Below are 12,989 nucleotides of genomic sequence, written 5' to 3'. Positions count from 1 at the left end.
GTGAGCCTGATCTATTCCAGGACACTAGTAGTTGAGTCTTTTAGAGCCTTGTTGCCTTCCCAGTGTGACCTCTGATCTACCACCACCACCACCACCACCACCACCACCACCACCACCACCACCACCATCAGCAGCAGCATTATGAAGATATTAAAAATATAGGATTTCAGGACCCTCCAGGTCACTGACTCAGAACTGCATGGTTCCTAGAGAGTAAACTTATATGGAAAATACAATATACCAAATGCCCGAAAGTATATGTTTATTTAAAAGAAAACCCATAATTACTTTTGTAAGTAAAATTAAACTAGAATTACCCTATGAATGGGAATGAAGCTGGCGTCGTGGCATTAAGGCAGCATTTCAAAGTGGAGCCGGGGCTATGTCCTGCAGGTATCAAAGAGGTGAGGAGGCTTTTGAGGGCTGAAAGTTTCCTTAGTCAAAATTCTCTTGTGCACGCTGGCTTTGCCTTCCCTTTCCTCTCCCACTGTGTTCACTCTCTGCTCAGGCTATGGCGTCCTCACCGAGCTGCTCAGATGTGAAAATGTCCCCCAAGTGCCACAGAGACCAGGATGAACCCCATACAGAGCCAAAAGGTAAGAAACCCATTCCTGGTGTCAAAATGGGGTCTCCAAACACAGGGAACTGTACTTAAACCTTTCCACAGAAGCCATGCTTTCTCTGATCAGCCTACAAGACATCTGAGCGGCTGGAATTCCTCCAGGACACTGACGGAGATAGACATGTTAGAGTTCAGGATCTCAGGTGTATCATTAGCAAACACAGGATTTTTGTTATTATTTTTACATGGTATTTAATTACTGGACAGGAGGACAGGTGTCATGGTGCATGGGTGGAGGTTGGAGGACAACTTTTGGGACTCAGTTCTCTCCTACTACAAAACCCAGGGATCAAATTCAGGTCACCAGACTTCGCAGCAAGTGCCTTTACCCACTGAGACACCTTGCTGGTCCTGCAAATCAAGTTTTGATACATATGTTCAGATGAATTTTGAAGCACTGCTTTTCCAGTAGATGGTTTGGCTGCCTCCAGATTTTCTTCTTTAAAAACAAATGAACAAACACAGGCATCAGACAAGAGGAATCTGGCTAGGTCAATAAATCATAAATGTTCCTGTGATTTAGAAAATTATTTTTAAATCTTTATTTTTAAATTTATTATGTGTATGGGTGTTTTGCCTGCAAATACATCAGTGCACCATGGGCATGCAATGTCTGTGCAGGCCATAAGAGGGCAATCAATCCCCCTGGGACTGGCCTTACCAACAGTAATGAGCCTACTCGTGGGTGCTGAGAATTGAACTCAGATCCTCTGGAAGAGAAACCAACACTTTCTCCAGCACCCAATTTTTGTGATTCTTATTAAAATATTTTGAGAAAAATATATCTGCAAATTCATGCTATAAAATAATCTTACTTCATATTGTTGAATCCGGAACCTCACAAAGTTAACGAATGTAGACTTTCTTTAAAAAGCATTTGCATGCCTTCGGCGTACGTGCTTATAAACGATGTAGAAACTGTAGACGTTAGGAATGAAATCATCCCAGAGTCCAATGAACTATGACCTCCCAGCTCATGGAATTGACGTGCTAATCTCTTGTCTTTGTTTCAACAGCAAAATGCCCTCTACTGTCAGATCCCAACCCTGTTGCTACGATTTACAACCACGCAGGTGATTTTCCAAGGGATCTTGGGGTGACAGGGCGGGGTGGTCGGCTCTTCAGCATCCTCAACAAAGGAAGCAACTCTTTCTGATGACATCTAAGTCATATACAGTGTGACACGTTTCCTTTCCTGTATAACTTCACACTCTTTAGCTTTTCAGATAAAATAAACTCTGAAAATCAACACACAACTCGGTGCCCTAGTAAAAGGTTAGATTTCAATGAAGAAGTCCAAACCGCATGACAGGCTGAGCACAAATCGCAGGGTAGGCAAGGTATGGGCAGAAGACAATTGGGAGGAGAGTCCAAATTGGGGATGCCAGTTGAAGGCATTGTGTTTATGAGGCAAGGGAAAAGCCCACTTGTGTATGACTGTATGCATATAATATACAATCATAGAGCACAACTGATGACCTAGTACACTACCATCTGCTAAGTAGCTTCCATCATCAGCCCTGTATTGGGCTCATACACATCTATCACGTAAAATCTGACCTCTGTCTCTCATGGACAACTCATCCACTCTAATAGAGATGGCAACATGAACAAGTCCTCTGTCCGTAGTAAATCCATATTCAGACAAATCCCCAGCCACAGCCGCAGCTTGTCCCTGCACACATAGAGAGTCTCAACAAATGCAGGTATCTCCCTCTGGCAACCTCCCATCGCCACGCCCTTTCCGACAGGGAGTTGCTGCTCCTGGCTGCCGCCTGCCCTACCCTCTCACCCCTATCCTTCTATTGTCCTCATCACTTGGAAGGACAGAAATCCGTGGCATTATGGCAGAGCTGAGGGCACAGGCCCAGCAGGGAGAGGATTCAGACAAGCAAATTCTCAATACCGTGACTACTTGGAATGAGGAGCCCTTACAGTGCCCCCACTCTTCATACCAACCCCGTGAGAGTTACCTTGTCTAATCCCTATTTTTATTGGTCTGCAAAGTAATATTTGGAGAAATTTAGTAACTTATCTTGTGAACGATTGAAGAGAGGTGATTGTTTCTGAGCCAGCATGGTCTCACTGCCCCAAAGGGTTCAAAGTTCCTGTATCAGTGAGTTGGGGTAAAAAAAAAAATTAACAAGAGGACTATATAGGGTCTGAGCCTGAAGCCTGAAGCAAAGATTTATAGCTGGACTCAGATTGGTTCATTATTTGTAACCTCTGTTCCTGTTTTGTTTTTCAGGTCCCAGTATTAAGCCACCTTCCCCATATAAACATTTTATTCGCGACCCAAACCATCAGATTCTTGTCCTGGAAGGCGGCACCCTTGTGGCGGTTCCAGACAAGTGCGGCAGACGTGGAGGTGACCCTCAAATTTTTTCTACCCAAGGGAAATGATATGTGCTCCCCTACAGCCTGTGAATCTGAGCCCTGCCCCACTCCAGGGGGACTGCTCGGCTCCTCCTCCTTTTATTTTTTTTATTATTTTTTATTTTTTTTTTGTTTTTTGAGACAGGGTTTCTCTGTGTAATCCTGGCTGTCCTGGAACTTGCTCTGTAGACCAGGCTGCCCTGACACTCACAGAGATCTTCCTGTCTCTGCCTCCGGAGTGCTGGGATTAAAGATGTGCTCTATCACTGCCTGGCTTCCTCCCCTTCTTAAAAGGAGGAAGATGGGGTGAGTTTGTATCCAGGGATGAGCATGAATGAATGAGTGAGGTGATAGAGGGAACCAAAAGGTGTCCCCCACCCAAAATAAGTCTCTGCAGACAGGTGGGGGTTCAAAACCAGAGAGGGGAGATTCTGAGAAACAGAATGTTCTAGGTTTCTGAATCAATGTGAGTACGAGGAGTTATCAAGCTTGCTATGCCTAAAACTTTAACAGGAAAAAAAAAAGAAAAGGAAGGGGAAAAACAAGGTTTTTATTCCAGAGCCAACCCAGTTTTCTTTTCCTAGAGATCTTTTATGTGTCACCCTTATCCATGAGAACACTCAGGAGTGCAAAGGCAAATTGGATTACTTTGGCTGTATGTAAGGGAAAACGCTTTCTCTGCTGCAAGAGAGTCAAAAAACCAAAGTGCCCCTCATTAGAATTAAAGGTAAGAGCTAAGGAGATCTCCCCCATCCTACCATCCTTAGTGCTATGATCACCCCGAAATTGCTTCTTTCTCCACAAAAGTAGCCTGGTCTTGTGTTAGCCACTTCTCAGTCACAGTAACAAGTACCTAAGATTTTGGTTCACATCTTGGTGAATTGACCCTGATGCTCCTGGGCCTTTGGTATACCACGGCGGAAGTGTACAGGAGTGGGGGCTGCAGACTACTCATTTAATGGTTAGGATGCAAAAGAGGAAGAAGGGGTCAAGGTCCCACCATTCCCTTTGAGGGCACACTGCCCAACGACTAAGCCCCTCTTAATGTAGTCATTGCCTCCCAACAGCTCCAGGATGAGGATCAAGGCTTTGACACGTAGGCCTGTGGGGGTACATTCTAGATCCAAACTGTAGCAACTACTAATGAATTCTCCTTTGTATTTCCAAAAGAAAATGAGAGATTTGTCGAACCTGAGCTATAAGAAGCTTCTGCCCTTCACCTTCCTGAAGGAAAAGGCTGGCTCCTACTACACCCTGGAGTCAGCTGCTAATCGAGGGTACTTTATCTGCACCTGCAGTACACCCCGGCAACCGGTAGGGGTGACAAAGGAGCTGGGGAAACAGAAAAACACCCACTTTGAATTTGTAAGTGCTAATGTGGATGTCAGTGAGTTTGAAGACTGAAAAAACGCAATAAGACAACGGCCAGATCAGCTCTGACAGCAGAATTTGGTTTCAGCCTGACACCAATCAACAAATAGGAATAAAGAATTCTCCTTATAAATGCTACCTTCAATCAGCAAGCCCTGGGATTTGATTTTTAGTGTGTGTGTGTGTGTGTGTGTGTGTGTGTGTGTGTCATTTATTTCTTTAAAGTGTTTATAGTTAATTTGGAAATTTCTAGGTTGAAATAACTTTAAAGAGAAAAACACTCACAAACCTCAAAGGGCTTTCCTATTTTCTGAAACATATTTGACTGCCTCTGGATGAGTCTATACTCCATGACATAGCCAGCATGGCATTGAGCTATTTCTCCCAGAAGGTGGTTTGAGTGATGATACTGGCTTTCGGATTAGTCACACAGAATGTGGACGGTAGGTGGACGCTAGAGAAACTCACCAAGGTGCAAGTGCAAACACAAAGGTTTCTGGGGAGCCCCAGGGCTTTGGAGCATGGCAAGGCTCTTCTGATGAGTCTTCCCAGGGAGAAGGCGGAACATCAAGTATGAAAAGACGGGAAGAGGAGAAGACCAAAGGGTCTGGAGTAGGTGGCAGGCAGAGCCGGCATTGGGGAGGCCTGAGGGCAAGCAGCAGTGCCCTTGTCCCTCAGTGGGGCATTCCAGTCAGTCAGATGGTTCTAGCTCCAGTCCTCTGCAGGATCACAAGCAGGGAAAACAATCAGACTGGGAACTTGAAGCAGGGGCTCAGAGTTGGAGAGGAGAAGGCTGTGTGCTTTTAACTTTGAGGGATGTGTGTAATATATTTAATACTTTGGTGTAGAAGATTCCTGGCTATTCAGAAGCTTTCGTCTGCTACTAGGACCAGTCTGAAGCAGATCGCATGTCCCTCTGTTATCTGCCATTCTGTATCTGTTAGAAAGACAGACCCTATGTGTGTTACCTAAAAGTCAACTATTTACCCAGTCTCCGGCTGTGCCTTTGTCAATTAGTGTGCAATAGCAATCACCATCCAGCTGAAAATATTGATGCTTATATTAGCTTAGTTACTCTTGACACATTTACTGGCTTAGCGTTTAAAAAGTACGAGATTAACACCAAAATGAAAGCAAACAGCCCTTGATGAAAACCAAGATTTAACATTTCAATGAAAATAATGATAACAAACTAAACATTCCATTTTGTATTATTATGAATACAGTATAATATTTAAATGGAAAATTCCAGAAATAGATAACTCATGCATTTCTTTGTATACAGTGATGAAATCTCACATCCCCTACCTTAGGAATCATTCCAGTGTATCTGCGTTGTATATGCTTTGCTTACTTATTAGTTGTCTCAATTGTTGGCTCTATTCTCACGGTACCCAGGGCTTGTGTTCAACTAGCCCCTTACTGAACCTCATAACAGCCCCACGGTCCTAGAGTCCTCAGTGACGCTGTCACTCTCAGGGATCAGACAACACCAAAGAAAGCTATAAAGTGCTTCCTTTGCGTTTTCAGTGTTGTAGGAAAGGAGGGTAGCTTAGATGCTGAAGTTGCTGAAATACATGACGGGTTATAACGTGTCTGCTGAAAAACTGAACTTTGTAACAGGTATGCAAACATAGAAAAAAAAAACCTAGCAGCAAGTATAGGATTTGATACTATCCACAGCTCCAGCATCCATCAGAGGCCTTATACCATCCTCACAGACAAGGAGCGTTTACCTGTTGATACTATCCGCAGCTTCAGACATCCACTGTAGTCCTTAGACTATATTCTCGTCATGGAGAAGGATAGTTTAACTGTTGATACCATCCACTACCCATTAATTGAGGCATCCATTGTGGCCTTGTACCATATCCTCTCATATAAGGAGAGTTTTGCTGTTGATATTATCCACAACTTAGCTTCTCTACAGTAGGCTTTATAGCATGCCCTCGGTGACAAGGACCTTTAACCTGTCGGTACTAGCCATAGTTTCAGAAAGCCACCATAGAGTTTAGAGCATGTCCTCACAGTGACAGAGAATTTAACCGATGATAGTATCCACAGATCAAAGCTTCCATCATAGACCTCAGACAAATTCCTCACAGAGGAGAGTTTAACTGTAGATAATCCACACTTCATGCCTCTACCATAGGACTAGGGCCATGTCCCCCACACAGAAGGAAAGTTTAAATGTGGATAGTACCCACTATAGGCTTTCCACCATGTCCTCAACAGAGGAGAGTTTAATGGTTGATACATCACAGCGTCAAGCATCCTTTATAGGCCTTAGACCATGTCCTCACAAAGAAGGAGGGGTTAACTATTGGTACTGCCCACAGCTTCAGGAATCCATGGTAGGCTTAGATGATGCCCTCACAGAGATTCAGCATTTAACTGTTGATATTTTCCACAGCTTCAGGAATCCACCAAAGGCCTTAGACCATGTCCTCACAGAGAACTAAGTAAAGTTTAATTAAAAAAAATTTTTTTACAGCATTGGGTTAATTCACTTAACAAACATTTTATTAATAGCCACTTAGCATTTTTAAACCACATCGATTTAACCACATTCTAAACTGGTTCATTTGAAGGAAAAAAATCATTGCATTCCAATCTATGCTTCACTCAGACAGCACTTATTTAATTTCTCAGTTGGTTAAACCATGTCATTGGTTATTTTTTTTAAATAACCATGCTAATTCTCTCATTACAAACCAAAGAGCTAACACAGAGAAGTTTAAATTGACAAAATAGTGAGGTTACTTTTCAAATAAACCAGACAATGTATGAAAGACCTTCGGTGTGTGGTAGGAATTATCAAAACAAAATCTATATTTTAACAGTACGGTTGGGAAACATGTTTTTTATATTTTTTTGTTTATTTATTTTGCAGGGCTGGCATTAAACCTAGAGACTTGTACATGCTGGAAATGCTTTATCACTACGAAAGAGCCTAACTCGTTACAGTGATACGGGTCAGAGGAGATCTGAGCCTCTCAGCACTGGCTTATGCTAGACTCTCCTTGAAACCTTTTCTGGTCCCAGAGAGTCTGAATTCACAAGGCAGGTGCAGGTTGATTGAGTTCCTGAGCTAAACTAAGCCTTTCCACTTCCTACCTTTTACTATGCCCTGAATCACCTGCAGATTGTAATTGGTAGGTCTGGTTGGGCTGAGATTCTGTCTTCCTGGTTCTCGCCAAGGTCCCATGATACACTGAAGTCAGCCTTTGAGTGGCCTGACCTAAAACAATAGTTTTTAACCTTGGCTGTATACTGAGCACTGAGAATGTGATATATACAGACCATGGATGCCTAGGTCCCCACCATACCTATTGGGTCATACGAATATGTCATATTCAGATGGTCTAATTTGAGACCAGACATTGCCCTGGAAGTACCAGTACTGCACTTTCCTACCTCCTAAATAGTGTCTCTTAAACCTGCTTTTGCTTTCACTTTGTCTTTCAATCATTGTGTCGTGACTGGGCCTCACCATCATGGGCCTGTATAGTAGTAGTATTCTCACTCTCTGGCCTTATTCCCTTCTTTAAACTTCCTTCCCAAGGCCAAGGTTGAGGCACGCATGCTTTCCAGGCTCTGGTGATTATTACTATTTCCTATAGGATAGTCTTCTTAGACTTTTGTGTGTATCACTATAACCTAGAAGCTCATATATAAAACAGACCCTTGAGCCTGAATCCAAGAGTTTCTGATGCAGGAGGTCCATGGTCCATGTTGGGGACTTAGAATTTACATCCTCAATATGTTTCTAAGAGCTGTTGCTGCTGGTGATCTGAGAGCTACAATTTGAGAAACTTGTATATCACAGAGATCACAACACTGACAAGGAGGCATCAGAACAGACCCAATAGGTAGGTAAAGTGGATTCTACCCAGGTGGAGCACTACACTAGTCAGGATCCAACAACCTTACAACTAAATACAAAAGCAGCCTCCCCATACAAGAATAGGAAGGTGCCATACAGGCACCCTTTTGTCCCTATCTCTTTTGGTCCTCACTATCATTTGACCTGGGAAGAAATGAGACTTGGTATTTCCACATAATCCTGTGATAGTTATCTTTCAAAACAGATGTTTTTACCATGTTACCTGGGTCAGGTAACCCCTTGTCTTAGTTAGGGTTTTACTGCTGTGAAGAGATATTTTGATCATGGCAACTTATTGTTCAGAGGTTTAATTCTTTATCATCCTGGTGCAAAGTGTGGCAGCATGCAGGCAGATATGAGGCTGAAAAAGTAGCTGAGAGTTCTACATCTTGAGCCACAGGCAACAGGAAGTGAACTGACTTGAGCTTCTGAGACCTAAAAAACGCAACCTCTAGTGAAGTTCTTTCTCCAACAAGGCCATGCCCACTCCAAGAAGGTCACACCTCCTAATATGAGATTATGGGGGTTATTTTCTTTCAAACCACAAACTTCCCTCTGGCTTTACCACCTGGATAATGGGCTATAATTTCTTCCTGGGTTGTAAGGTACACAAGGCAGCATATCAAGGTTCTGATTCCAAAATGGCAGCAGTGAACACTCAGGGGCACCCTCTGCTGGACATGCTCTTCCCTTTCAGCAGAGCTGAGAGAAGACCAGGTTGTTGCTTCCTTCTAAAGATCAATGTTCAGAGGGTCCCGAAGTTCCAAGCCCGCTTTCCCTGTACTGGATTGCATTTAGTGGATACGCATCTTCTGCCCCTTCTACCAAGGCCCACCTTCAGCTCATTTTTCTTATTCTCTCCAGATAGGATGAATCTTTTGGAAAGAAAACCCCAGCTCACCCCAGCACCCTTAGATGTACCGAGTCTGCCCTTGCTCTATCCAGAAACCCCACTTGAATGAGTGAAGGTCACAGAGGACTTGGACCTGTCCCCAGAGGATTTCTGACTGGGTCTATGGGAAGAGATGATGAAGATAATCAAGTGGGATTTTCCAGGGTGAAATAAGACATAGCAGAAAGACAGCTATGTAAATATTTATAAAACAGAGATGTACTAGCCATAGGGTTAGCCTGTGACAAATTGCAGGTCTTATCCTTCACATTCCACACATTGGACAAGTCATGTGACCAAAAGCCTCCTCTCATTGCCATCTTTGAGGTGACACCCAGGTTTCTTCCTCCATGAAAATTTCAACCTGCCTCAGAAAGCCCTTCCACCATTGGGTACCATTGGGCCCCATCATGGGCCTGGGCAGGATGGATGGTGAAAGTCTTCATTAGAAGACTCTAGAGCTGTATCTTTTGTGGATGCGCCTAAAGCCTCAAGCCTCTGGGTGAAAATGATTCATGTTTATCACCTGAGCAGTTAGGTACATGAAGCAAATCTTTCTTTTCCCTTCCAAGTCTTCTCTTGTCTAATTCACCAGCAAGGGATGCTCTAAGGTTTACCAGCCATGCAAAACCTGAGGTGAAGAACTCCAACCAGACACAGAACTAGCAAGTGCCTACTTTCAGAGTTGTACTTTGTCTCTTACATGATTTTTCCAAATATCTGACCTGAGTAGCACTGGGGCTTGTGATGTGGGAGTGATTTCTTATTAATAAAGAAACTGCCTAAGCCCCTTGATAGGCCAACCCTTAGGTGGGTGGAGAAAACAGAACAGGATTGTGGGAGAAAGAAGCTGAATCAAGGAATCGCCATGATTCTCCCACTCCAGACAGACACAGGTTAAGATCCTCCCTGGTAAGCCAGCTCGTGGGCTACATAGAATATTAGAAATGGGTTAGAACAATATGTAAGAGCTAGCCAATAAGAAACTGGAACTTATGGGCCAGGCAGTGTTTGAAAGAATACAATTTCCGTGTAATTATTTCTGGGCATTAGCTAGCCATGAGGGCGGCCAGGTGCCAGGGACGCAGCCCTGCCGCTCCTAATGCAACAGGCTTGTCTTTTCCCCAGTCACTGAGGTCCTTTTTTATTTCTGAGTTCTGTAGTAGGAGGCCACTTGTTCTTTTCCCGGCCACCCAGACTCCCTAAATAACCTGTATTAATTAAATCACTGCTTGGCCCATTAGCTCTAGCTTCTTATTAGCTAACTCTTAACATCTTAATTTAACCAATTTCTATTACTCTATGTATCGCCACATGGCTATCGCTTACTGGGTAAAGTTCCAGCGTCTGTCTCTGGTGGAGCTACATGGCATCTCCCTGACTTTGTCTTCTTTTCCCCATCATTCAGTTTAGTTTTCCTTGCCTGCCTCTGTTCTGCCCTGCTACAGGTCCAAAGCAGTTTCTTTATTAATCGCATCATACAGAGGGGAATCCCACATCAGGAGTTATTCTTCAAATCAGATGTTCTCAATGTTGATGAAATAGGAGGGAGGATGGGGTACAGGGTCTGTGTTGATAGGAAGAGGATCTGTTACAGCCAGCTATCACCTCAGAATACCATTAGTACTGAAGAGGCAGTCAGCCTTGATCTCTGTTTGGAAATGCTCACTGCATCCAGGGAGGCTTTTGAGGTAGACTGTACCCTTCTGCCTACCTCTCCACCAAAGAGGCAGTGTTTTCCAAATGATGGTTTTCAGTGTCAACATATGGACCGTGAACACATTTCTGTGGGTCTTTTCTAAGTATTTTATAAAAATGAAATAGTTTCAAAGTACAGAGCTCTAGACCTGGGGCTAGAAAGCCCATGTGCAAATTCTGCTTCTTTTTTTTTTGTTAAAATTTTATTAGGAAATAGTTGTGTTCTTGTTAACTTATCATCCATGGCTGCTTTAAAGATGCTACAGGAGGGCTGATGAGATGGAGAGAGAGAGAGAGAGAGAGAGAGAGAGAGAGAGAGAGAGAGAGAGAGGAGGTGTGCGCGCGAGGGTGAGAGAGAGAGAGAGAGAGAGAGAGAGAGAGAGAGAGAGAGAGAGAGTTGAGTAACTGGCCAGCAAAGTTGGAAATATTACCTGAGCTTTTGCATAGCTTGATGATTCTCTAAAATAGCCTGATTTTTGTCTAACAAAAACAAAAACAACACATTTACAAGCTCTCATAAAAAAACCAAGTTTACAGAGATCACAAAAAGCTTAATTCATAATATCCAGATATGGTGGCTCATGGTTGCAATCCCATCACTTGGAAGGCTGAGGCAAGATGATCATGAGTTAAAGGATAGCTTGGACAATAAGGTAAATTCCAGGCTAGCCTGGGCTACAGAGTAAACAAGCAAACCATCTTCAACTGGATCTCAGCATTGGTCTAGGACAACACAGTGAAGGAAGTTGAGCAAGGACTGATGTCATTTCACATATGAAAACTAAGAAATTAACTTATTGAGTCTCCAAGTTTGCAGAGATGTTTCTTTTCTCTTTTTTGTAACCAAATACATAGCAAGAAGCTACTTAAAGGAGAAAAGGCTTTCTTGTTGGCTCATGTTTGAGCATACAGTGCTGTACGGCAGGGAATGCTCAGAGCAGAAGCAGCTCTCACTGCGAATCCTCACCATTTCACATTGCGGAGAGCAGGGAAAACTGGAACTCAGCTGGATTTTTACTTTTTCCATTTTCATTCAGCCCTTGGTTTCAGGACATTGAGTGATAGCACCCGTATTCAGAGTGAGTCTTAATTCCCTCAGTTTAACCTCTCTGGAGCAGCCTGACAAACATCTCCAAATGTGTATCTCCTAGGTGAGTCTACATCCAGTTGACAATAAACATGATCCATCTCAAGTTTTCTCCTTGTCTGTCAATATGACGCTGAAACACATAATGTTAATTCTAACACCCCACTCCTGGCCACTAAAGTCTCATGTTCATTGTGCAATGTAAAAATCCATCTTAAAACTCTCAGAATCTTAACAGTTCCAATTTGGTCCAAAAGTCCAAAGTTTCTTCTGACAGTCAAAACAACTCCTAACTGTGAAACCTACAAAAACAAAACACACACACACACACACACACACACACACACAGACAAGACACACACCACATACAGAGAGACACACCATACTCACACATACACACAGAGACACACTTTACACACACACACACACAGTGTTAGTTTGAGTGTAATTGGACCCCATAAACTCATAAGGAGTGGCACTATTAGGAGGTGTGGCTTTGTTGAAGTGGGTGTGGCCTCCTTGGAAGAAGTGTGTTACTGTCAGGGCAGGATTTGAGATCTCTTTTGCTCAGGATACCGCCCAGTGTTTGAGTTTATTTCCTATTGCCTGTAAGATGTAGGATTCTCATCTTCTCTAGTACCAGGTTTGCCTGTGTGCTGCCATGTCCTACCATGATGATAATGAACGGAACCTTTGAACTATAAAAGAGTCTCTTCAGTGAAATGTTTTCCATTATATGAGTTGCCATAGTCATGGTATTTCTTTACAGCATTAGAAGCCTAATTAACACAGACACACACACACACACAGACACAGACACACAGACACAGACACACACACAGACACACACGCGCACCATTGAACAGTGGCCCCTCAAGGACTGGGAGTTTGTGGAAGAGTCCACTGTGTAGTCGGGTTATGCCCAAAGGTGACAACATGTAGGAGGCAGAATGCTGAGTGGGGAGATCTAGAAAGTGGCAGCAGAGAGGAAAAGGGGCATGGACTCGCTCGTGCGCCCTTGTGCAAGAGTTCTCAAGGTCCTCGGGAAAGGAGCTCA

At 43.4% G+C, this 12,989-nt stretch overlaps 1 protein-coding gene across 1 annotated transcript; it reads left to right on the top strand.

Annotated features, from left to right (window-relative positions):
• The first annotated feature begins 320 nt into the window (after positions 1–320).
• On the top strand, positions 321–4,402 carry LOC126500242 (interleukin-37-like). Its single transcript, XM_050139955.1, has 6 exons — positions 321–404; positions 509–596; positions 1,639–1,695; positions 2,871–2,990; positions 3,583–3,725; positions 4,169–4,402. The coding sequence occupies exons 1-6, from the start codon at positions 321–323 to the stop codon at positions 4,400–4,402; spliced, it is 726 nt and encodes a 241-aa protein (XP_049995912.1).
• Positions 4,403–12,989: the final 8,587 nt, after the last annotated feature.

Source organism: Alexandromys fortis, unplaced genomic scaffold, assembly GCF_014885135.2.
Source record: "Alexandromys fortis isolate MF-2015 unplaced genomic scaffold, M_Fortis_MF-2015_v1.1 scaffold_33, whole genome shotgun sequence".
NCBI lineage: Eukaryota > Metazoa > Chordata > Mammalia > Rodentia > Cricetidae > Alexandromys > Alexandromys fortis.
The sequence above is the reverse complement of the archived record's forward strand: the minus strand, read 5'-3'. Positions and strand labels throughout refer to the sequence as shown.

Coding starts and splice junctions, on each gene's coding strand:
- LOC126500242 (XM_050139955.1), top strand. CDS start 321: ATGAATGGGAATGAAGCTGGCGTCGTGGCATTAAGGCAGCATTTCAAA. Junction 1,696..2,870: donor TACGATTTACAACCACGCAG/GTGATTTTCCAA, acceptor TTTGTTTTTCAG/GTCCCAGTATTAAGCCACCT. Junction 3,726..4,168: donor GCCCCTCATTAGAATTAAAG/GTAAGAGCTAAG, acceptor TATTTCCAAAAG/AAAATGAGAGATTTGTCGAA.